We start from the raw sequence: 23,581 nt of genomic DNA on the forward strand, positions 1-23,581 counted from the left end.
TATTATTATGGTCTACTGATTACCTTCTATGAGCAATATCATTATTAGCTGGTTGTGATGTCTCATCCTTTAGTTTAAGGGTATTATTCAGAACGTTGTTCAAAATACAGGGCTCAAAAAAATATTTCTCAAGTATCAGTTTAAGCTTCTCTTACATAACTACTATTTTTGACCATAAGGACAATGATTCATTAATTCAGGGTTTCTCTACCTCAGCACTATTGATATTTTGGGCTGGAGAACTGATACGAACAACAGTCCTATGCCTTGTAAGATGTTTGGTAACATTCTTGGCCTTAATCAGACTCTCACAGTATCCCCATCTTTACCAGTTGTGACAACCAAAAATATCTCCAGATATTGTCAATTGTCCCTCATGGGAAAATATCACTTATATCTGAGAACCAATAATTCAACTAAATCAAGGTTTTCAGTTTATATGCACTACAAGGGCAAATTCACAGCAACTTCTAAAAAAGCATAAAAAGCTTTTAAGATGAGAATTCTGTGTATTAAATTCACCTAGGCTTATCTTAATTCTCAGACTTAATATCCACTGTTCTATTGACAAAATAAATTGCACACTTTTCTTAGCTTCCATCAATTCTTCATGTAAAAAAGGAGAGGAGTGAATTCAAACATAGCAAGACTTGGAAAACACAGCAAAGTTAACTTTCTTTCTTCAAGGAAAGCATCAGGAGTTTACCTAAAATCTCTTACGAACCATGCCCCTAATTAGAGTTGATTATTCCTCAATTCAGCAAATTTCTACATATTATTGGCTTCTTTATTTTCCTATTGGTAAACCAGAAAGACCACTAAACATAACCCCTTTTGGACAAGGACTAGGCCTTACAACCTCAACTCTGGACTCATCACATATCACAATGCCTGGCCCAGCACTGTCCAACTCCTGTATTATGTTTGAAGCAGTGGTATTAAAACAGTATGAAAAACCATCTTAATAGTTAGGGGAGTCGTATACAACAGGTAACTTTTACACAGCCACCAAACCTTGCGTTTATTAGCTGCTTACCATACACTTACCCAATGGCTTCCAAAGCCATACAATCCAAATAAGCCTAGCATACAAAATTTAGAACTAGAAAGTAATATTTATGCATTCTCCAACTGATGCCTACAAGACACTGCCAAAGCTTCCAATATAAGTTCCTCTGCTCATGAAAAACAAGGTAAAAGAGATCTTCTGTGTGAAAAACAGCTTTTAATTTAAACACACAGGACCAGCCAAATGTGGGTGGTGGTGGTGAAGAAATGTTGCGTCCAGAACGAAAGACAAAACTTGATGGAAAGTACACCATTCAAACTCTTCTTAACATAAAGACAGCATTTACCTCTAACACTTTTTTAAGGTGCAGCTAAATTAAAAGTGCATCCTTTATAAAACATGAATTAAAAACTACAACAATAAGACATTAAAAAAGCTCTGTATTTAATTATATACCTTAGAGGGTAATTATTCATATAAAGACACTATTTCCCAAATATCAGGCACCTGAATATCTGTACTCTTATTTAATTAAAATTTACTGTAAATCACATTTAGAAGTAAGTCAATCAGAGAAAGATAGTTATATGATTTCACTTGTAAAACTCATGAGTGTAAGAAACAGGGCAGAGGACTATAGGAAAAGGGAGGAAAAACAGAATGGGAAGACATCAAAGAGGGAGAAAAACCATGAGAGACTCTAACTATGGGAAAAAAATTGAGGGTTGCTGGAGAGGAGGTGGGTGATGGGCGTTAATAAGGGTACTTGATGTAATGAGCTTTGGGTATTATAAGAAACTGATAAATTATTGAACACTTCATCAGAAACTTCAAAAAAAAAATCAAATTTAGGCAATCCACATTTATAAATGAGATTATTCCAAGCAGAAAAAGCATGGGCTTAATGAGCTGGTATAAAATAAAAGAAAGTAAAGTAACTAGTGTACCACTTACGTATTACCTTGCATACCATACATGGTACACACGTCACATTTGGAAAAACATTGCCTGAAGCAAATCCAAGATAAGATTTTTAAAAGAGCATATCCATGTAGTAATCAAATGCTATTTCCACAAAATTAGTTTAAAATATGTTTGTACATGTGAACAAATCTAAGTTTTGTGAGAATTAACTATAGTCTAAATATTATCCAACTATACTCTATAGAGAATTTCATACATTATTATATATTATTACCTATTTATATGAAGAAGATCTACTGATAATTACCAGTAAAACCACACAAGTCTACCAGTAAAATTAGGGGAGCCCGGATGACTCAGTCAGTTAAGCATTTGCCTTCATCTCAGGTCATGATCTCAGGGTTCTGGGATCGAGCCCAGCATCAGGCTCCTTGCTCGGCAGGGAGCCTGCTTCTCCCTCTCCCTCTGCCTGCTGCTTCCCTACTTGTGCACTTTCTCGCTCTGTGTCACATAAGTAAATAAAAATATTAAAAAAAAAAAAACTATCACACAACACTGGAAAAACTGCAACGTTTCTAAATAAAGGTGACTAAAAACTAAATGATTTCTGACTTACAAATTTCTTGAAATGGACCTTCTTATTCTTAAAAAGTGCTCAATTATAAGATTAGATCATTACAAACACTAAATTTATTTTTGCAAAAGTACTTCACTTCTCTGTGTAAACCTCCCAGGAACAGCCAACAGAATTCTTCAGGCAAGTGTCCTAGAATTTGAGTATTCTAAGTCCCTGGATTCCTAATATAAACTCACTAAGCCCTATATTTTCTCTCCTTCAGAGGGTATCTGAATAGCAGCTCTTCCAGATCTCTGACGATAATTCTGGCCCCAAGGTCTCTTCACCACTCTCTCTTTCAGATAAAGTTCAAGTAATGATTGTATCCAAGTTGATTATCAATCAAAGATACTATGTTTGGGTTTGGTGTTAAGGCCATTAACTATTTCCTATTTGATCTAGCATTCAGACGAAAAACGCGAAAATAAAAATCTGGGAATATAACTTTAACTGTCATCCTTATTTACCTTTAGGGAGCAATTTAAAAGTCTACCAGTCTAAAGTGAAGTAAGCCCAATGTATTAAAATGTGAAGACTCTCGCCTACCTCTCCAGCAAAAGACATTTGCCCAGGTTCTAAACTTAATCAATTTTTGATAAAAACAGATAATGAATTCTGTTCACAGGAGCATGGCTGGATAACAGGAGTTGGCATCCCTGTAAATTAAGATGAAACATGCAGAGAAGAAAGAACTTTCACTTACTTGCACGAAGGACCGAAGGTGTGACCTCAATTTCACTTGTTGCTTGATAAGGCTGAAAGGCTGAAACATTGTTGGTGCCAAGTTCACTGCCAAATATCTCCGGGCTCTGGGTACCCGTGGAGCTGGCACTGGTGCCATCACCTCCATGATGTGGATCCTGCTCATCAAACACGGCTACCAGCTAGAAATGAAAGGTAAATCTGCATTTACAAACAAAGGCATTTAAAACTGCTACCAAACAATGGGTCAATCACTGAACTCTATCTCTGTAACTAATACATTACGTGTTAGTTAGTTAGTTGAATCTAAATAAAATTAAAGTAAAATAAAACTGCTACAAAAGTTACACCACATTTGACATAAATCTACAGAGGAAAAATACTGACATTTAAGCACCCAGGAATATTATGTTCTAGGAAGCAAAGCTTCAAAGACCTAGTCTTCCCCCCAAGCTTTGATGCTTTACTTTTATATTTCTAAGTTGTATGTTTCAAATCCAAAATTCTATTGGTAAAAAATAATAAATTGGTTTTATATCACAGAACATTAAGAGAGATGGGGCAGAAATAAATCTTTTTGTAAATAATATATTAAGTGGAAGAGAAAATGCATTTCTATATATAATGCATATATGTGATCTGTAGTACTACATATATAGCAAAAGATATAAGGTACCTTCCACATAGGAGGAAGGAGTATTAAAAACTATACATATGTCTGCCCATTTGTGCATAAGAAGGATAAAAGATAAGGTTGTTTCCTAGGTGTTGGTAAGAATTGGAATAAAAGAAAAAGAAAATGGGAGCAATGAGATTGGTGGGGAGGAAAAGACTTAAGTAATTTTGGAAAACTATTTTCACCATTCAGTGTAAGACTAGAGACTGAAAAACAAACAAACAAACAAAAACCTGTCATATAAATTTGTTTCTCACAAGCGTATGGTTTGGAAATCCTCACACTACGACACACACACATACCAGGAATGAATGAAAAAGAAAAATATCTTGGATAATGAGAGTCAAAATTCTCCCTGTCAGAAACAGAAGTTACAAATAAAGAAAGAAACTCTGTGATATCAGATTAAAATCAGAGGCGTCAATATGAACATGGTTTTTGTTTTGTTTTGTTTTGTTTTTTAAATGAGTGGGTAGGTAGGCAGACAGACAGGTAGGAACAAAAGTCAATGCCTGTGTGGTTCTTAGCTCCCTCCACTGAGTGGTCCTAGAAGCAACCACACAGTATGAAGGAACACAAGCACCCGGATCTTGGTTTCTGTTACCATTTCCAATGAATGAACAAGGGCTCCTTTAAAAAAAAAAAAAAAAAAAAAAAAAAAGTTAATTCCAGGGTTGGGGCAGAGAAAATACACAATGGGCCTGGAACACCCTTGATGCCAAAAAAGGAAAGAGTACTCAAAAGTGAAAGAGGCACATCAAAGGGAATCAGTGTTGACCCACAGGAGCTCCCAATGGCCAAAGCTGGGACAATTCATAAACAAGTCAATAATGATACAAATGGATTTTAACCCAAAAACAAACTAAATATCTGTAAGTCCATAATGATACAAGTAAATAGTTAAAGAAATAATTAATGGTGGAAATGGACAGCTCTTCCATACTGTAGCATTCCAATTAATAAAAAAGAAGGAATGATGGAAACAGAAGTCATCACAGGCCATCTTCACAGTAAGAACTGCTGCAGTTGAGATCACCAATGGAAGCGGAAATCACTGAGTGAGAGTATCATGAGAAACAGGATACTTACAAATCTCAAAGTATCTCCCCACACAATACCTTTTCATTAAAAAGAGAAAAATAGTATCTTTGCAGGGGACAAACTTGGCAGAAAACACTTTACCAAGGTTAACATCACCCGTAATGAGTCATATCACCCTCTGATATAAAATGCACGGAGAAGGACATAAAGTTACTTCAGTGATACTCCTGCCAAAAATGTGTATCTTTGATCTACTCATGAGAAAACATCAGATAAATCCAAGTTGAGGGGCAAGCTATAAAATAACTCACTCTTTAAAAATATTAAAGTTGTGAAAGCAAAAGAAAGGCTGATGAAGTTGTGTAAATTGGAAGAGACAGAGGAGAAACGAGAACGACGTGCAGCGTGAGGTCCTTGCCTGGATCCTGGGCTAGAAAAAGGACATCAGTAGAAAGGAGGCAACATTCAAAAGACTGCGGTAGATTAGTTAACAGTATTGACTCAATGTTACTAGCTCTTCTACGTTTGATAACTGCGCTACAGCTGTATCAGATTTTACATTACGGATGGATGAAGAATATATGCAACTAGTTTTGCAACTTTTCTCAAGTATAAAATTATTTCAAAATTATACTTTCATAATATAGCATTGCAAAAGGCCAAGAAAATTAAGATGCAATTTATTCTGATAACTAAACAGTGAAAGCCCTTTAAAATCTCAGAGTAATAAAGTGCTAAGGGCCAGCACCCCCTTGATCATTCACCCTACAACCTTATGCCTAGTAAACTAAGCGTGGCATTCCAAGGAAGGTAGAACCATGACTAACCCTAACATTCCTACCTACCTCCAATTCAAGCTTCTCCAAGCTTGCGTCCTATCAGTTAAGGGATGGTATAATAAATTTACAGAACATGAGAAGCACTTATAATTACAGTTCTCGTTTCATAGATGGTTTTGTCATTTTGAACAAATGGTATTTCCACAAGTGTGTGTGTGTGTGTGTGTGTGTGTGTGTGTGGTCAATCAATTCGTAAGACAAAAACAAAAACCATCATAAGGTCATAGAGACAGGTAGACAAACAGGAAGCTCAGAACCCTGCTGGGGCATCATCTATAATTAGCTGATTAAACAACGTGGAGGGAGGTTAAGTGGTAAGGAGAAATTAACGTAGGATGGATAGCTGGGCCACTCAACCTTATAATAAGCAACATTAAGTGGGATAAAAAATCCTTAGCAGTTATAAATAACAGAAAGGTGTTTGTATGTATACACTGAAGTTCCCATAAACAGAAAAAAAAAATCAGTCTGTTTATCTGACATCGACTGGCAAGAATCTCCCAGGAATAGTAACACAGACATTCTGCTAGACGAGGGGTCAATAAACTTCTGAAAGTTCCAACTAGTAAGTATTTTTGGAGCTGTGCAATCCATGAAGCCTCTGTCACAACCATTCTACTCGGCCACTGTGGCACAAAAACAGCCGCTGGCGATACACATAAATAGCACAACGAGGTTTAAATAAAACTTTATTTACAAAGCAGGTGATGGACCAAATTTGGCCCATAGGCCATAGTTTGATAATCCTGCACTAGAATGCTTATCCATCCAGTAACATCCAATTTACAATTTTCAACTTGGGAAATAAAACGAAGAATCAAGGTACCTTGGTAACCCTGATAAGTACCAATATCCATTTCAAGCTCTTCACTGAGATTTTGAATTTCCCTACTTGATTTTAATATCATCAAACTTCTCACAAGGTATGCAGCTTAATATGGATTTTGAAGATATTAAGTTCTGACATTTGGTCTTTAATTGAAGCAAATGAAATGCAAGTTTTGTTATTAACTTTTTACAATGGTGTGTTCTCTCAAGAATCAAGTCCTTTCTGCAAACTGAAAATGGAGACTGCAAATTACAGAGATTGTGTCTTTAAATGCCACACATGGAAGAACTTATACATGTATATTAGTTTCAATAATTATCTCCAGCATTTTTAGAAAACACAAGTATTATGAAATCTGGACTGTGTCATGAACAAATGCTGTTTGAATTTCAGTGGCAGAATCACAGTTGGTGATTTGCAATATGCCAATAACATACAATTTCCACAGCTTTCTTTTAAACCAAAATTTAACTGCCAGGTGCAGATATGAAGTAATTTTGTGTTAAATTGGGAAGGGTATATAATTTTAGAAAATCTACTCTACAAGAATGCATACAGTAGCACAGCAAAAGAAAACGAAACCTTCACAAAAACATCACATATTAAAAATCTCTATCATGCCCTTCAAAAAATAAAGGAAATGTCTGCTTTTAAAATTTGTGAAACATGACTCATATCCATATTTTAACAGATGGAATCTTCACTGCTATCCGTGAAGCAGATCATTTCTGAAAGTTCATTTTTACTTTCAATAGTTATGACTTAATCTCTCTTCTGATCCATTTATCCATCAAATCTCCATGAGAACAGATATGTTGAATTTAGGGTAACATCCACAATTTAAGATAAACCCACATTCAAATAAACTCCAAACTTGGCCATACTTGGCCATACTATTCCTCACCTACCTCAGGAGAAATCATTTTAACTCTCTGAGACATCAGAACCCTCTGAACTGCTTTTATTTTCTTTTCCAAGTTATTTTTAAAACATTACATGCAAACACTTACAAACCACTGGGATAGAGGGTAGCCCTTTTAATGGTTAAAATTATGTGCTTAAAGCCTAGAACTGTGTGTAGCAAAGTGTCTAAGAGCCCAAGATTCAGAATCAAACAGATCTCCAATCAAAAATAGCTCTGATCTTACTTCGTGGATGGGTGTTGGTAAATTCACTGGCCTCTCTACCATCTCTCAGCCTTACAGTCCTCATCGCAAAAAAAGAGGATGGTGGCCGTGGTGGGCAGAATAATGCTCCTTGCTGTCTATTCCCCAAACCACTGGAACCGGGGGGGTGTTAACCTTCATAGCAAAAGGGACTTTACACTATGATTCAGATTAAAGACCTTAAACTAGAGAGATTATCTAAGATTATCCTGGGGAGGAGGATATCTGATCATCCAAATCTGGAAAAGTAGAGAACCTTTCCCAGCTGCGATCAGGGAGAAATGTGACAATGGTTAGAGAGATATTATGTTGCTGGCTTTGAAAATGAAGAAAAGGAAGCCATCAGCTAAGGAACATAAGGCGGCTCTGGAAGGCAAAGAAATGGGTTCTCTCCTAGGACCTCCAGAAAGTATAGGAATTCTGCTCACACCTTGATTCTGGCCCATTGAGACCCATGCCAGATTTCTACCCTACAGACTCCATTTTCCCCCCTTTCACTCAGGGATATACTTTTTAAAATTGTCAAAGTACATCAAGTACTTGGGTCCCTGAATTCCCCTTCATTCATCTCTCGAAAAACAAAAACAAAACAAAACCTTTCATTTATAGTTGTCTCCCATATAGCTCACCTAATAACCAATAGCACATCTATAAAAGGAAAATTACCAGATAGTAGCATGATTATATGGATTAACATAGTATATAATCTACACATAAGCAAAGGAATCTAATGAGGTAAATATTTAATAGTGCTATTTCAAACAAGATATCATGTAGTAGAGAGCAAGACATTCCCATTGCTACCTGCACAACCAAGGAGACCAACACCGTAACACACCCCTACCTGTCAACAGTCAAAGGTCATCTGTCCCCTAAGAGCTAATAAACATCCTTTTAAAAAGTCACAGATACCTAAAATGGTATTATGCATCATCTGGAAATCGCAGTGAAACATGTTCAGCTATGGTGCTCCCCAGCTTACACCACAGAGCTAGGATTTCATTCTGCTGTTCCTCAGGATGATACACTCGATCACCCACTGAGCCTTCAGACTAATTAGATTCCCGAGTGAAGAGTAATGTTCAACTAACAGCCCTGAATATGTCATCCACAATCCACAGTATGCAAATGCTGCAGCCATAAACTAGCTGACCCACTTGTCAGATACAATGTAAACTCCTCTCCCTCCCATCCCCATCACCAAGAGCCACTGTTTCATTTGTACCTGTCCATGAAGTTACGACTATGTTACACTACTGTTTAAGTGTTAATAAAAAGTAAGACCCCACAGTCAGATAAAGCAAAATAACTCTGAAATTGGCTAATCACATAGAGATAGGCTGACTCCAAACTGGAGAAGGCGGCATTTCTTATGATTTTATCATGAACACATGCAGCTTTCTCTCAAAGAGATGACAGTAGATAAAACTGGGAGAGAAGCAATATGAACCTCGGAATCAAATGTAATGATGTAATAACTATTATACAGACATGGGAGAAGAAACTATTAAATCAATTTGTAAGCTTTCTGATGACTGTTTCTATGTTAATGACATAGAGACAATACTAAATCCTTAGTCATTCTCTGAACCTTACTTGCAATCATGGTTCATTAAAAACTCATTTAAACAGAGCTACTGTTTTACTGGATGAGTAAGCAGAACAATAGCAGAAGAATATATTTGAGCCAATGATGTTTTGTAATAGTAGTAATACAAGCTATACCAATGAAAACTAACTCACTACAGAAGGAGCATCTCAAGCTTGCCATTGAAAAACTTTAAATGTTACATTCACTAGATTAATTCTGTGCCTCCTCAGCATTTCAAGAATTATATATATTTTGTCTGACCCCCCCCCCCAAAAAAAAAAACAAACAAACCACAAACAAACAAAAAAACCACCCAAAGCTTAGCAAGGAACTCTAAAATGACATGAGCACATGGAAAGCTAGCCACCTTTCCTACTGGCTGTGCCTGGAGCCCTTGCCCTGCACTGCTCCATGAGAATGGACCTCAAATCCAGCCCAACTGCAGGCTCCCCAGTTTGAGAGTGGAGAGTCCGCTGTTCCTCATCTATGGTGCCCTCCCCACCTTGTCACTCTGCCAACCCTCCAACAAATACCTACCTAAAAGCAAGTAAAATGTGGAGATAAGATTCAACAGCAAGGTGTTTCAATCTGCAGACAATTTCATGCTTAACTATTAATATGTGTTACATATTGATTCACAGATAGCTTTCCAGGAATAATACTCAGGCATAGATGCATTAATAACTAGGACATGACAGGTTCCCTCAAGAATAACTTCTTCTATGAATGCCATAATCTGGGAATTGGGGATCTAAATTTGAAAAAAGTTTTATTAATCAAAGTCCAACATCATGTAGGAAACAGGCAATAAGGAGACAAGCCAAAACCATACACAGGTAGCCTTTCAATGCCTTGCTCTAAACTGTAACCAAAACCCACAGCACCAATCATGATGTTACTTGAACTTTACTGAGACAAAGACATTTGTCCCACAAATGTCCCACACAAAGACATGCCATTGCCACCCTCACTCACAAGTCTGTCACCATGCTCCAATCTCCCTAACTCCTGACCCAAAAGCCCAAGGGTCAGAAGCTGCCATTGGGATTCCTCAGCCCAGAAACACAGCACCATAATTACACTGCACAAGATCACAGAGTCTTAAGGGCTCCTGCCCTGTCCTCGTGTGCATCTGCATTTCTGCCTCCATTTGGTGAGTCCACCAAAGCAGTGTTGAGCCCTGTGCTTAGGAAGGTGCCTTTTAGTTTACTTCCTCAGCGAGCCAGGTAAATTAAGCCAAGGCCTGCTCCACTGACCTGAAAACCTTGTCTCAAGATGCCCACAGCACCCCCAGCTCCACCTTCTACCATCCAACTAGCAATTTACCATGTTTACATCAGAGAAAAGGAGCAGTCCAATGCAAGCCTCCAGCTGCTACCGCATTCTCCTACCAACTTGCTAGGTTGGTACCAGGGGCTTTCAGGCACACAGAAGCAATCAGGCCCAGTCAGTCTTTCATCAAGTAACACCATCTCACAGAACTTAGACAATCACCTCCTTTGCCTAATCAACCCATCACTGACTCCATTGTTGAGCATATGACAAATGATTCATCACTAAAATTTCTTGCCAGTCAAATCTGGTGAACTATATATAGCACTTTATTTTTTTGGCAATCAGTAGTGGAAAACTTCCCATCCTAAAATAGAAATTAGAAGGACTGCTTCCTTAGTTCTAAATGTTGCAAATCGTGTTTAAAATTAAAAGCACGAGAAAAGAAAACTTGGCTGTGGCTCCAGTCAATCAATCAGTACTAGAAGTAGTGAAGCAGAAAACATCTCAACACAATGTTAGACCTACAGAGGATGCAACAGAGGTAAGCAAATCATCCTCTCTGGCATTTAAAGACAAGATAATATTTCCAACTCAAATAACTAGCCTTGTTTCCAAGGCAACTTGGCATTTGTATAGGAAATTCACTAGGGAGTTAGTAAACCCTTAACTGCTGACTTCACGATTTGATCCAGACCCCCACTGACACCTTAGCTTCCATCTAAGAGCATCATCAGAAAAAAAGAGAGTTTAACTGCTACAAAAGAAGAAAGGAATTCAGATGACTCTATTAAGACTTTGGGGAGTGGGAGGGGATATAGGAGAAAAAAGTGCCCTAAGAAAAGCACACTGGAAGAAATGTGAGTTATTTTTTAACAGTGATTTCTTTTCCAATGAAGGTGCATAAAAACCTAATTACTTCTGTTCACTCTAAGTTCTGAATGAAAGTTCGGTTTATACTGACATAATAAAAAGTCACCATTCTTTCTGACAACCACAAGCCAATATTAGCAAAAGATCAAAGTTCAATAAATTTGTTTTGTAAAATATAACGATAATGTTACATTACAAAATGCCTTTCAGTTTAATTTGCATGCAAAAAGGATAAGTGTAATTTTAAAATATCCACCCAGAGGCAGAGATGAAAAATTTCAAACATTTTCTGACTCCTTTTTGCTACATTCATTATTTCAATACCTTCTACAAAGGAGAGATAAAGGTGTCCTTGACATTAGCCTAAATTATCTTCAGTATGCAACACAATGCTGATTAAATTAGGCTCATTTTAATCACCTGGCAGGTTTATTCAGAAAGTAACTAAATAATGAAATTCTTTATAACAACTCTTCATTAGTATAACCTGTCTTAGCAATGTTTTTTTTTTTTTAAGTGAACACAGAATAAATACTAATTGTGTGTCAATCCTTTCTTCCTCATATCTGACAGGTAAAAGAAAGAGCAAGTTAAACATTGTCCCCAATCCACAAATAGCTTTAATACGGAAACTTACTGCAAATCTTTTGAAATCTAGTACCATTTAACGGGTGTAGGTAGCCAAGCCCAAAGAGTCTGGAAACCTTAATTTTGATGAAAATATATTCTGAGGAAAGCCAAAGACTCTGCCCTTTCAGGTACTTCTCACACACAAGAAATGAGCCCGTCCGTAAAGTGGAACAGTGGCCACGGAATCCCGGGTAAGCGGAGTACCCATTCCGTTACCACGAGGCTGCCAATGTTGAACTGGTCCCCTCAAGTGAGTCCAGCTCAGAGAGGATTCACCAGTTGCATGACCAGGGACAGCTCCAACATTCTGGGTCTCAGTACTGGTGCTTTGTTGCGTATCTGACTTAATCCTGACAAATGGCACACAACAGCCCTACAAACAGCAAGTACTCAATAAATGTCAACTATTATTATTATTTGAGAGTTTCAAAAGACTATCAACCTATCAAGAGGTTATCAACAGAGGAAGATGAAGGGCACTGGGATTAAGTTAAATGCTATGAACTTTAATCCTAAAAACTGTGAGGCATCCTTGAAGGCATACTGGTTTAATCTGCATGTATTCTGCAGGTTTCAAGAACTATGAAGAAAGGACTAGAAGGTTAAACACAGCTCCTTAATCCAACAACAAAGAAGTCATGAGGGCCCAGACCAAGAGAAAGGCTACAGAGTGAAAAGAGATGTAAAGTGTATAAGCATTAAAATGGAGGACTGAGACTTATTTAAAAGGATTTGGTACATGGTTAGGGCTGGTACTATGAAGAAAGGGATCAATCCAAAATGTCTAGGTTTGTGGTTTGGGTGGTTGGGCTGAGAGCAAGCACAAAGAAAAGAAGTTGGGGACCAAAAAATGATACATTGACTTTGAGGTCAAACTATCATATATTAAGTACCGATTCCCAGCAGAGAACTGGAAATGGGCATCTATCATGCAAAGGGGAGTTCATGGCTAAAGGAATATAACAGAGCAGTGTCAGTATGACGGTGGTAGTAGAAGCCACGAATTTAGTTAAGGACCCCAGTCTGAAAGTACAGCAGGTACAAAACTGGGGATCAAAACCGGAATGAAGCTGAGATGGCAGCTTTCTCTTCCTTCCCTCCAACTCCACTTCTGAAGATATTTGAGAAGAACTGATAAAAGAATGTTAAGCAAACTCAAGGCAACATGGTTTCATAGGAACTAGTAAAGTAAAAGTAACACGAGGAGGGACGTAGGATTTAAAAACTATAAAGGAGACATATTAAAACATTTTCAGGAAGGTTACATCAATACAAAGCTTCAACAAGTAGGACCTAGTTATTTTACACCAGTACTAAACTAATTTCAATAATAAGGATATTTTAATATTTTAATATATGAATAAACTTAATTTTTAGTTCACTGATATGTGTGTGAATAGACACACAAATATCTGTTCCAGGAGCACTAACCAGATAAATTCATCTTCACAACGGTAGGCTTATCTTCACAGATGAGGATTCCATAAACAATTCTTGATTCTCCTGTGAAAGGGTCTATTTCATTAATTTTCTGCTTCTGCCTAATAGGTGCCCTGACAAATACATGGTGAATTACTATCACTTATTGTATCTATTTTGCAGTCCCTCTGAAAAGTGTAGGCAAGTGAACACAAGTAGCTAATATACTACAAGTCCTCTGGGCACCATTCCCTCACCTCACCCCTGTGCTTATACCCAGAAAATCAAGCTCTTTTCACAGCCCACAAAAAGAGAGAAAGAGATTGTGGCTCATACCTTAGTTCAAGGAATGATACCAATTACCCACGTCATAATCCTCCCACTTCTCAACACTCTATGATCCAGATCTTATTATTCTCTCAAGTCAAAAGTATGCTTAAAAGAGGCTGAGCCTAGGAAATAGCACATCAATGCAAAGTAAGAGCCAGCTCAAATTCCTGCAGTCCTTGACACCTCTGGCCTCTGGTTTCCGCTTTTCCCTGCGGTGCCACAGCTTTCGTTTATGATTAGGTAATTTTGCACCTGCTTAGAAGGCTACAGTTCATGACCTCTTTCATTTACATCCTTTCATACCCTATGCCAAGTATGTGCCAAGAATTGTGTGACATACTGGTTTTAGACCACTTTGTAACTTTAATAAAGGCATAAACCTTCACAGAAAAAAAGCACAGAGGCACTAAATTCTGGATCTAGCTTCAGTAGCTTCACAAAGCCCTGCTGTAAGAGAATGTAGAGGGAATTAAAAACACATTTTTTGATATTCAATTAAATATCAATACACATTTCTTAAATTCTTTTACATCACTCTGATACCACGAAGTCTTCTACTAGCCAACTATAAATCTCTTCCAAATATCCTCAAATTCTTTTTTACCTTAAAGTATTCCTGTTAGTTTTTCTGCTCTGTCTTCCCATTTTACTATATAAATATTCAATGTTAAAACCTAGAAACAGGGATGCCTGGGTGGCTCAGTGGGCTAAAGCCTCTGCCTTCAGCTCGGGTCATGATTCCAGGGTCCTGGGATCGAGCCCTGCATCGGGATCTCTGCTCGGTAGGGAGCCTGCTTCCTCCTTTCTCTCACTGCCTGCCTCTCTGCCTACTTGTAATCTCTGTCTGTCAAATAAATAAATAAAATCATTCAAAAAAAAAAAAAAAAAAGAAAAAGAAAAAACCTAGAAACAATGAATCCCTCTATATCAATTAGAAGAAAAGGAAGAGGCCTAAAACAAAAATCCTGTTTAAAAATGTATTATGAAAACGGCGTGGCAATAGCAGTTGAGTAATACAAATGGGAGTAGCTAACATTTCTTACCACTCCTGTGTTTAGACCTTCTACATATTATCTTTTTTAATCCTCATAATATAAAGACTACTACCATCATATCCATTTAATACCCAGGGAAACTGGAAACGCAGAGGGCTAAGGTAACTGGCCATGGTCTACCACTACGTCTAAGTGGTAGAACTGCGCACGTGTACTTGAAGCCAATGGCTTTGCCCAGAATAACTGCATGACGCTGTCCAGCATACAACCTCCATCATGGCCAACAAGCAGAGGGGTCATTCAAGGAAGGCCAAGTCAAGGAAAAGGAGAGCCACAAGTCTTCCTGTAAAGGAGACCTAAAAGAGAAGTGCCAAGAGACACAGTCTACCCAAAGTGTGTCACTTCTCAGATAAACTCAGCCTTCCCTAAACATGTACACCCAAGAGAATAACAAAATAGCCATTTATGACATTACCTCTCTGTACAAACGCTAAGCTTCAGAAGGCACTCAGCAGGCTGTCAGGAGATGGCAAACACCCCAAATTCCAAGAGAAACCACATTTCAATTTCAACCAAGCCCACAAGGTAGCTTTCAGAGGATGATTTCCCTAGACAGCAACAATCACCAGTGTTCGGAGGTATCAAAATACCAAAGTGGAATGAAAGCTGTGAGAATCTGGAAAGGACTCAGTGTAGGTAAACCAGAAGGAAGAGCAGCCATCAAGGATGGGAGAGCTTTTTCCACTGAAGAGTGGCAGAAGAAAGCTAAGAGGGCAGCCCTTGAAGCCTGGGAGCCATTAGTTCAAATACAAACTACCACCAACCACCCGGGTGGCCCTGAGCGAGTCACCTCTCTATGCCTCCATAGGCAGAGAGGCAGAGAGGGTAGTAATGGCAGTCTTGTGAAGCCATTAAACCTCATGAGGTTGTCATGAGCAAACCTGAGCCCATATATGTACATGCTGAGCAAAACAACAAGCCCAAACCCAGTGAGGACACGAACCAGGGGCAGCAGAGTAGTGGGAGTGGTGGGAGTGGAAAGGGCTAGCTTCATTAGGATCCCCATATTCTGTTTATTTTGAAGACAAAGTGTATTACCCAGCAACATACTCAAGGCCTAAAATAATATGAAGTTCAGCACAAATATTATTTAACAATTTAGAAAAATGATATATTACTAGCTGCTTTGAACACATTCCTGCATTTCTTCTTTGCAAGTCTTGAGGAAATCTAATGGCATGAGTAGAAACAGGTAAAGATTGGGAGAATGAAAAGAAGAAGAAAAAAGAACAGTTTCTAATATGGAAACAAAAAATGCGAGGGGCTGGGAAAGGAGCCAGGCAGTTTAGAATGCTGCCTCGGTACATGCCAAATCCAGAGCCTACAGGACAAAAAAGACTGGCTATTTCCTGTAACAGGGCTACAAAAAGAGCTATGAGACAGTCCATGCAATGAAAGTTTCTCCCAGTATCTTACATGACCAAGGACAGCAATAGCAACAGATATTAGAGAGCAGCAGAGTTAAGGTAAAACAATTTTAAGCATCGGACTCTTGATTTCCGCTCTGGTCTTGATCTCAGGGTCGTGAGTTCAAGCCCCACACTGGGCTCCACACTGGGTGTGAAGGCTACTTTAAAAAGAAAAGAAAAAGAAAAGGAAATTTTAAAAAGCTAATATTCAATTTGCAGTATCTTGAAAATATATTTAGGTTTTAAAAAGCCAAATCTGACCACAATTAATTCAAAATGCTCAATATTTTCTTGATATTGAGACAAAAATGTTTTTCATTTACAGAAACTAAACCTGCTGGACAATTATCCTGGTTAGGGGTATATTTAAAATTTAAATTTACAAATTTAAATGTTAAATTTTAAACTGGTTAGTTTTTGGTACATGAATCACATTAGTGTTGTTGCTAAGTGTGTGAAAACAATGTGACAATAGAAGTGTAGGGCATTCTGAAGACAAAAGGACAATGAAACATTCCAAAAATAACCCATCCTAGTTTCTTCAACACTAATTCACTTTGGTGTCTATCACACCATTCAGTTCAATCCCTAGTTAAAACCTACGATTCCATAAATCAGAGCCAATGACTAGATCTTTGGTACAGCATAAAAATATTTAAAGTATTCAGAGAGTTTTCACTGCCCTCTTCAAGTATATAAACATATATTAAAAGGTACTCAAATTGCTGCGTTATCATCTTCAAGTCTACAATGACTCATAAATTTACTAAGCATAAGAAAATCTGGCGACAAGTAAAGCTGCATTAACCATCGCGCCCACAATCTATGGAAGGAGTAACAGAGTGGTACTGTATGTCTTCCCAATGCCAGCGTCTCAAACACCATTAGCCTATCAAGGAGCCATGAGGAATAAAGACTTAGCTCTTTAAATGGTCAAGCATTCAATTTTCTAAAGACTTTCTTAAAGATTTTACTTATTTATTTATTTATTTATTTATTTATTTGAGAGAGAGCGCGCACGCGAGTGTGCGTGCGTACAAGCAGGAGGGCAGGGTGAGGGAAAAGCAGGCTCCCAGCTGAGCAGGGATCCGGACGGAGGACTCGATCCCAAGACCCCAGGATCATGACCTGAGCCGATGGCAGACGCTTAACCAACTGAGCCACCCAGGCGTCCCCTAACAATATTATCAGAAAAACTACATAGAGACATGGTAAGAAAATATAGGAAAGAACCATTATTTCCCACTGATCACCACATTTCCTTGGACAAGATCCTGAAGACCTCCCAGCGTCTTTTGGAAGAACAGTGTCCACACCAGAAAACCAAACACCACTTGTGGAATACTGAATTCTGGATCCCACTGTTTGTGGCTGAACCTTTGCAGAGACACTTCTGATCCCTCTGGGAGGGCACAGAGGTCTCAGAACATCACCCTGCTCTCTTCTGAGGAAGTCAACATAGTCAATCCCTTGGACAGGACAAAGGAAATTTAAAACATAACAATATGATGACCAAAGGACTGAAAGAAAAGGTAAGAGAGACCACAATGCAATAAGTAAGAATAATACCAGAAGAGTTACCACAGGAAACTATAAGGCAAGCCAAGGAGACACTGGGTATTCACATCCTCAATGGCAGACCCACCCAGACTGACTGCTGTGGGGTCCACACTCCTCGTCAACAATTTTATCTCTGAAACCATAAAAAATGCTGGCAATGTCTAAATGACCCAGAAGCTGGGAACTGCTCAGACAATAAAAATCACTCTCACACACAAGAGACCCCACAGACCTTACCAGAGGCACAATAGCAAAGCAGGAAAGACTATTGCTGGGACATTTAAAAACAGTTCTTTTATCTTTATATACTAGCCTGCAAGAGAGAACAATAGAAACTCAAAAAATGGTCAAATTAGTACTTATTTTAAAACAGAAATCTGATTAGACAATTAACATCAAAATTGCCAGAAATAAAAACAAACCTCTTGTAAACAAATCATTAATAGACTGTTGCTTTGTCTTTGGAAAAAGAACATTATTTATAAATTGCTGCCACCTAAAAACTGACCGGATTCGGTCCTGTCAGACAGTGAGGTACACTTAGGCAAGTGGTAATTTATGAGGGAAAAAAGTCACTTCACAAACTGTGACATGTTTCCAAGTATAATAAATGAGTAAAATAGAATACCGCACAACAAAACTGTGAAAATCTTTAACAGTATTCATGCAGAAAGGCTGAATTAAACGTCTATATAATGTCAAAATAGGAGTTAAATTCACTCCATAGTTTCCCCTCATAAAAAGGTATTATTAATGGAAATCCCTGAAATTAGTGATTCAGAGTTCCTGGTATCAAATAGTCCCAGTGGAACCTTAAAAACTACCACAGAGTCAGGAAATCTGTGTGCCCAGCATGTTGGGGCACTCCAGGAAGACTGGCTCATTGCCTCCTGTGTCCTAATGTGGCTTTTATTTCTCGATACTAGCACCAGCTGAAGTCCCTCAGATATATGCTCACTAATAAACAAGACACAAGAGGTGTGCAAAGAAATGGGCAATGAATGACTGATTATAATCTACCTGAAGTACTGGATGAGGGGGGAGTTTTGCAAAGACACAAACATCATTATCCCAAACACTATGTGAAAATGCATCTCCACTGCTAGAAATCACTATTCAGAAATCGCTTAGCTGTAAGTCCTATTCCACTTCCTGGAGTATGAGTTTATGGGACTGGACTTGAAAATTTGTGGCCTCTGTATCATGAGTGCATGGCAGGATACAGCAAACACAGGGTAAAAAGAGCAGCAACAGAAGGTTGTGTAGCAAAATGAAGAATCAGAATCCACTGGGGTGAAACACTAGGAGAGGTGGGGCCAGGAAACTGGGAAGAAAGAATGAAGCCCAAGATGAGTCTGGAAAGGTGGGGGAGTCACATGGCAAGAGGCTTCTAGAAAGAAGAGCCAGCCACACAAATGCAGGGACTCTGGGCATCTCCTGCAGGGCAGCCATGATCCCACAGGACAGCACGCTGAGTTCATTCTCTTTCATATTGAGAAAGCAAAACCAGACCTGAAATAACAAATCTTGATTTGCAAACAGATAATACAGCCTCACAATGCCTTGTACACAATTCCAAAATCAAACAGCTCCAGAAACCAACCTTTTCTTCCTAAGTTTGTAAGAAAGCACATTTGTGGGCAAAACCAAACATTCACCTATTGGTGAACAGTCACATGTTTTGCTACAGAAATAGCAATGATCTGATTACAGAGTTGTGCCTCAGATATCAGAGGAGGTATTACCCATTACGGTACACCTTCCAGATTACTTTTCTAAAAATTAGAAAAAATCTAGACTCTAATACCTGGCCATAGAAATTTCAGGCAAGGTACTGTGGTGCTGCTGTGGTCACAGCAGGAGCTGACAAGTACTCTGGCTCTGGAAAACAGATTGTTAAATTCCCAGGACTTCTGTAAGTCCCCTGTTAACAGAGTCATCAAAAATTAAATTGTGCAAATTTGTAATTAAATGAACGAGATTAAAATCAAATGAGGTAAATCCTTCAAACTCACATCTTCATTATGTTACTGCAGTCTCATATGTGTATGGTCTTAAAGTTCTTTAAATCCATTGCTTCTGTACAGTAGAAATACTCCAGGAGGATATGTGACTGTGTTTCCCAACTCGACACTCAGTGATGTCCCACTGGCTTCTTGCAATAGAACCTGGCAGAGTATTTACACCACAGAACTGCCAAACACTGCATTATCAGTGTTGTTAAACATTTGCAAATCCATCAGTGCTGAAGGCTCTCCTGAAACTATGAAAACAAAGATGAATTCACAACTACCTTCAGTATCTTCTGTTTAGAAGGGGTGTTCCAAGTGCACAACAGATAGATAGAGGTCAAAATTTGGGAGCTAGAGTCCACAGAGCAGAAGCTTCAAGAACCATGGCACCCCTTTCCGGTTGTTTAGTTTGCCATTGGGCAACAAGCCACACAGGTAGGCTGCTGCATGCTAGGGTCTTCTACCCTAGTCGCAGTACATTAAGTTAGAGGTTAACCTCCCAACCACTATGAGCATGCACGAGAACAGGGACTGTTGTCCATTTTATTTATTTATTTTTTAAAGATTTTTATTTATTTGAGACAGAGAGGGAGAGGGAGAAGCAGACTCCCTGCCAAGCAAGGAGCCCAATGTGGGGCTCAATCCCGGCATTCCAAGATCATGACCTGAGCCTAAGGCAGAAACTTAACCGACTGAGGCCCCCAAGCACCCCTGTTGTCTGTTTTATTCAGTGCTCTATCCCAAGGGCCTAGATCTTATACATGTAGATACAGAGTAAATATTTACTGAAGGAATGTATTAATTCTCCAAAGCACCATGTGGTTCAATACACATTATATTTCAAGTCCCATAAGGTAAGAAAAACTGCCAGTCAAAGAGACCATCTGCTAAACTTTTCTAGTACAAGAACTCATTGAGGGTGGGGGTAGGGGGTAGGGGTAGGTAAGGAGAATGAGTACTCCATTATTTCATAAAGACAGAAGTATAGAATATTTCTTTTACTTTCTGGTTTAAATAAGGTTTTTTGATTGAATCTGAAATCCATCATTTGCAATACTACTTCTATGAAAAAATAACGCTCCAAATAGTTTATTTTAAAATGAAGTGTTAGAGCACAAACCCATTCCTAAGTTAGAGACATCAACCATACATTTACAGTCACCATAGCAACTTTTTCCTAAAAGCTCACATAGCCTTAATTTTAAACAGAGGTAAAATTTTAAAGCAAAATAAAAAACAAAAATAAAAAAAAATTTTAAACCCCCCCCCAAAAAACCCAACCAAAAAACCAAAAACACAACCATTCAAAAACAATCCAAAAATCCCACAAACACGTATTCAAAATAATATGGAAAATGCAAAAGCTGACTTTTAGAAGATAATGTTTCTTTTAATCTTAACACATTATTTATAAGGCACTTGGAAGATTTCTTATTTATTGCCCAGGAGAAACTTCATCCTGCACATAACTGCAGTTTAATTGATATTTCACACATGATATTTGCATAAAAAATACAAATACAAAGAGAAGTGAAGGGCTTCCAGTGCTTGAGCACCTAACATTGTAAATGCTTCTTTTGGAGAAAATAAAAACTTAAATCTCTCTAATCTGTAATAGGAGACTCAAAAAGCCTTCCACTTCAAGATCCAATCTATATTCCTAAAAGAATAACAAAATTCTCTCACTCTCTCAATCCTCTACAAGCAAATTCAAATTTACAGGCAACATTCAAATCGCATCTTATACAAACCCCTAGAGCCCAAGGTGGCACAACCTTCTCGTGCAGACAGCACAACCTCTGTCTCCTAAACAAAGGAAACCATACATTCAGACCACACCCCTGACAATCTGTCCAGTGTGTTTGGTGTCAGGTAACTGGGAGAAGGGCCACTAGATAATCCTGGTGCCTCACTTGCGGCTGTTTTCCAGAATCACTGCTACATATGGAGTCTACAGGAAGCCTGGGATAAATAATGTTCCTCTGCCTTAGTGAGCCTCACTTTAAGAAAATCCACATAAAGGAAACAATAAATCTTTACCCCACAAACAGTTCTGGGTGACTACCAAGTGCCATAGGCACCTACTCCACCCAGAAAAACGTCCTTACAGTATTTTTTAAATAAACTTAAGTTATGGAATGAACAAAATGGAACAAAAGAGAATAGAAAATATCAATGTACATTTCAAGCACTGAGGCTGTTTGAGTGGGTGCATGTGTGTGTGTGTGTGTATGCATGAATTTGCTCACTGGGCCACAAGTCAAATGTACTTCTTACTATAGGGCAGTGGTCTTCAATGAAGGCAAGTTTGCCCCAGGGAACACTGGCAATGTCTAGAGACACTTGGTTGTCACAGCTGGGGGAGAGTGCTATTGACATCTAGTAGGTACCGCTAAAGCAAACTGCTAACCATGCTGTAATACACAGGATGCTAAAGAAGTCAAACTCATTCTTCACAGATGACATGTACTTTATATGGAAAACCCAAAAGACTCCACCAAAAAAACTGTAGCTGTCATACAGGAATTCAGCAACGTGGCAGAATATAAAATTAATGTACTGAAATAAGTTCCATTTCTAAGCACTAACAATGAGACAGAAGAAAGGGAAATTAAGGAATCAACCCCATTTACATTTACACCAAAAGCCCTAAGATACCCAGGAATAAACCTAACCAAAGAGGTAAAGGATCTGTACGCAGAAAACTATAGAACACTTATGAAAGAAATTGAGGAAGACACAAAGAAATGGAAAAATATTCCATACTTATGGTTTGGGAGAATAAATATTTTTGAAACATCTATGCTACCCAGAGCAATCTACATATTCAATGCAATCCCTACCAAAATACCATCAACGTTTTTCATAGAGCTGGAACAAATATCCTCAAATATGTATGGAAAAGACCCTGAATAGCCAGAGGAATGTTGAAAAAGAAAACCAAAGCTGGTGGCATCACAATTCCAGACTTTCAAGCTCTATTACAAAGCTGTAATCATCAAGACTATATGGTACTGGTACAAAAACAGACACACAGATCAATGGAACAGAACAGAGAGCCCAGAAATAGACCCTCAACTCTATGGTCAATTAATCTTTGACAAAGCAGGAAAGAATGTCCAATGGGAAAAAGATAGTCTCTTCAACAAATGGTGTTCAGAGAGCTAGAGAACCACATGTAAAAGAATGAAACTGGACCATTTTCTTACACTGTACACAAAAATAAGCTCAAAATGGATGCGAGCTTATATAAATAAATATGAGACAGGAATCCATCAAAATCCTAGAGGAGAAGACAGGCAGCAACCTCTGTGACCTCAACTACAGCAACTTCTTGCTAGACATGTCTCCAAAGGCAAAGGAAATGAAAGGGAAATGGGCTATTGGGACTTCATCAAGATAAAAAGCTTTCACACAGCAAAGGAAATAGTCAACAAAACCAAAAGAAGCTATGGGACAAAATGGGAGAAGATAACTGCAAATGTCCTATCAGATAAAAGGCTAGTATCCAAGTTCTATAAAGAATTTTATCAAACTCAACAGCCAATAAATAAATAAATAAATAAATAAATAAATAAATAAATAACCCAGTCAAGAAATGGGCGGAAGACATGAACAGACGTTTCTC

General features: G+C 38.2%; 1 protein-coding gene across 11 annotated transcripts in view; it reads right to left on the reverse strand.

Moving 5' to 3' along the window:
* The window catches only part of LOC111155563 (par-3 family cell polarity regulator), a 687,032-nt gene that overhangs the window by 425,822 nt on the left and 237,629 nt on the right, over positions 1 to 23,581 (reverse strand). For all 11 annotated transcript variants that reach the window (XM_022515794.1, XM_022515792.1, XM_022515789.1 and 8 more), the window contains exon 3: positions 3,253 to 3,433. In XM_022515794.1, coding sequence (XP_022371502.1) covers positions 3,253 to 3,433 — 181 coding nt within the window. The remainder of the gene's footprint in view (positions 1 to 3,252; positions 3,434 to 23,581) is intronic.

Source organism: Enhydra lutris, unplaced genomic scaffold, assembly GCF_002288905.1.
Source record: "Enhydra lutris kenyoni isolate GAN:26980312 unplaced genomic scaffold, ASM228890v2 scaffoldscaffold42, whole genome shotgun sequence".
Classification (NCBI taxonomy): Eukaryota; Metazoa; Chordata; class Mammalia; order Carnivora; family Mustelidae; genus Enhydra; species Enhydra lutris.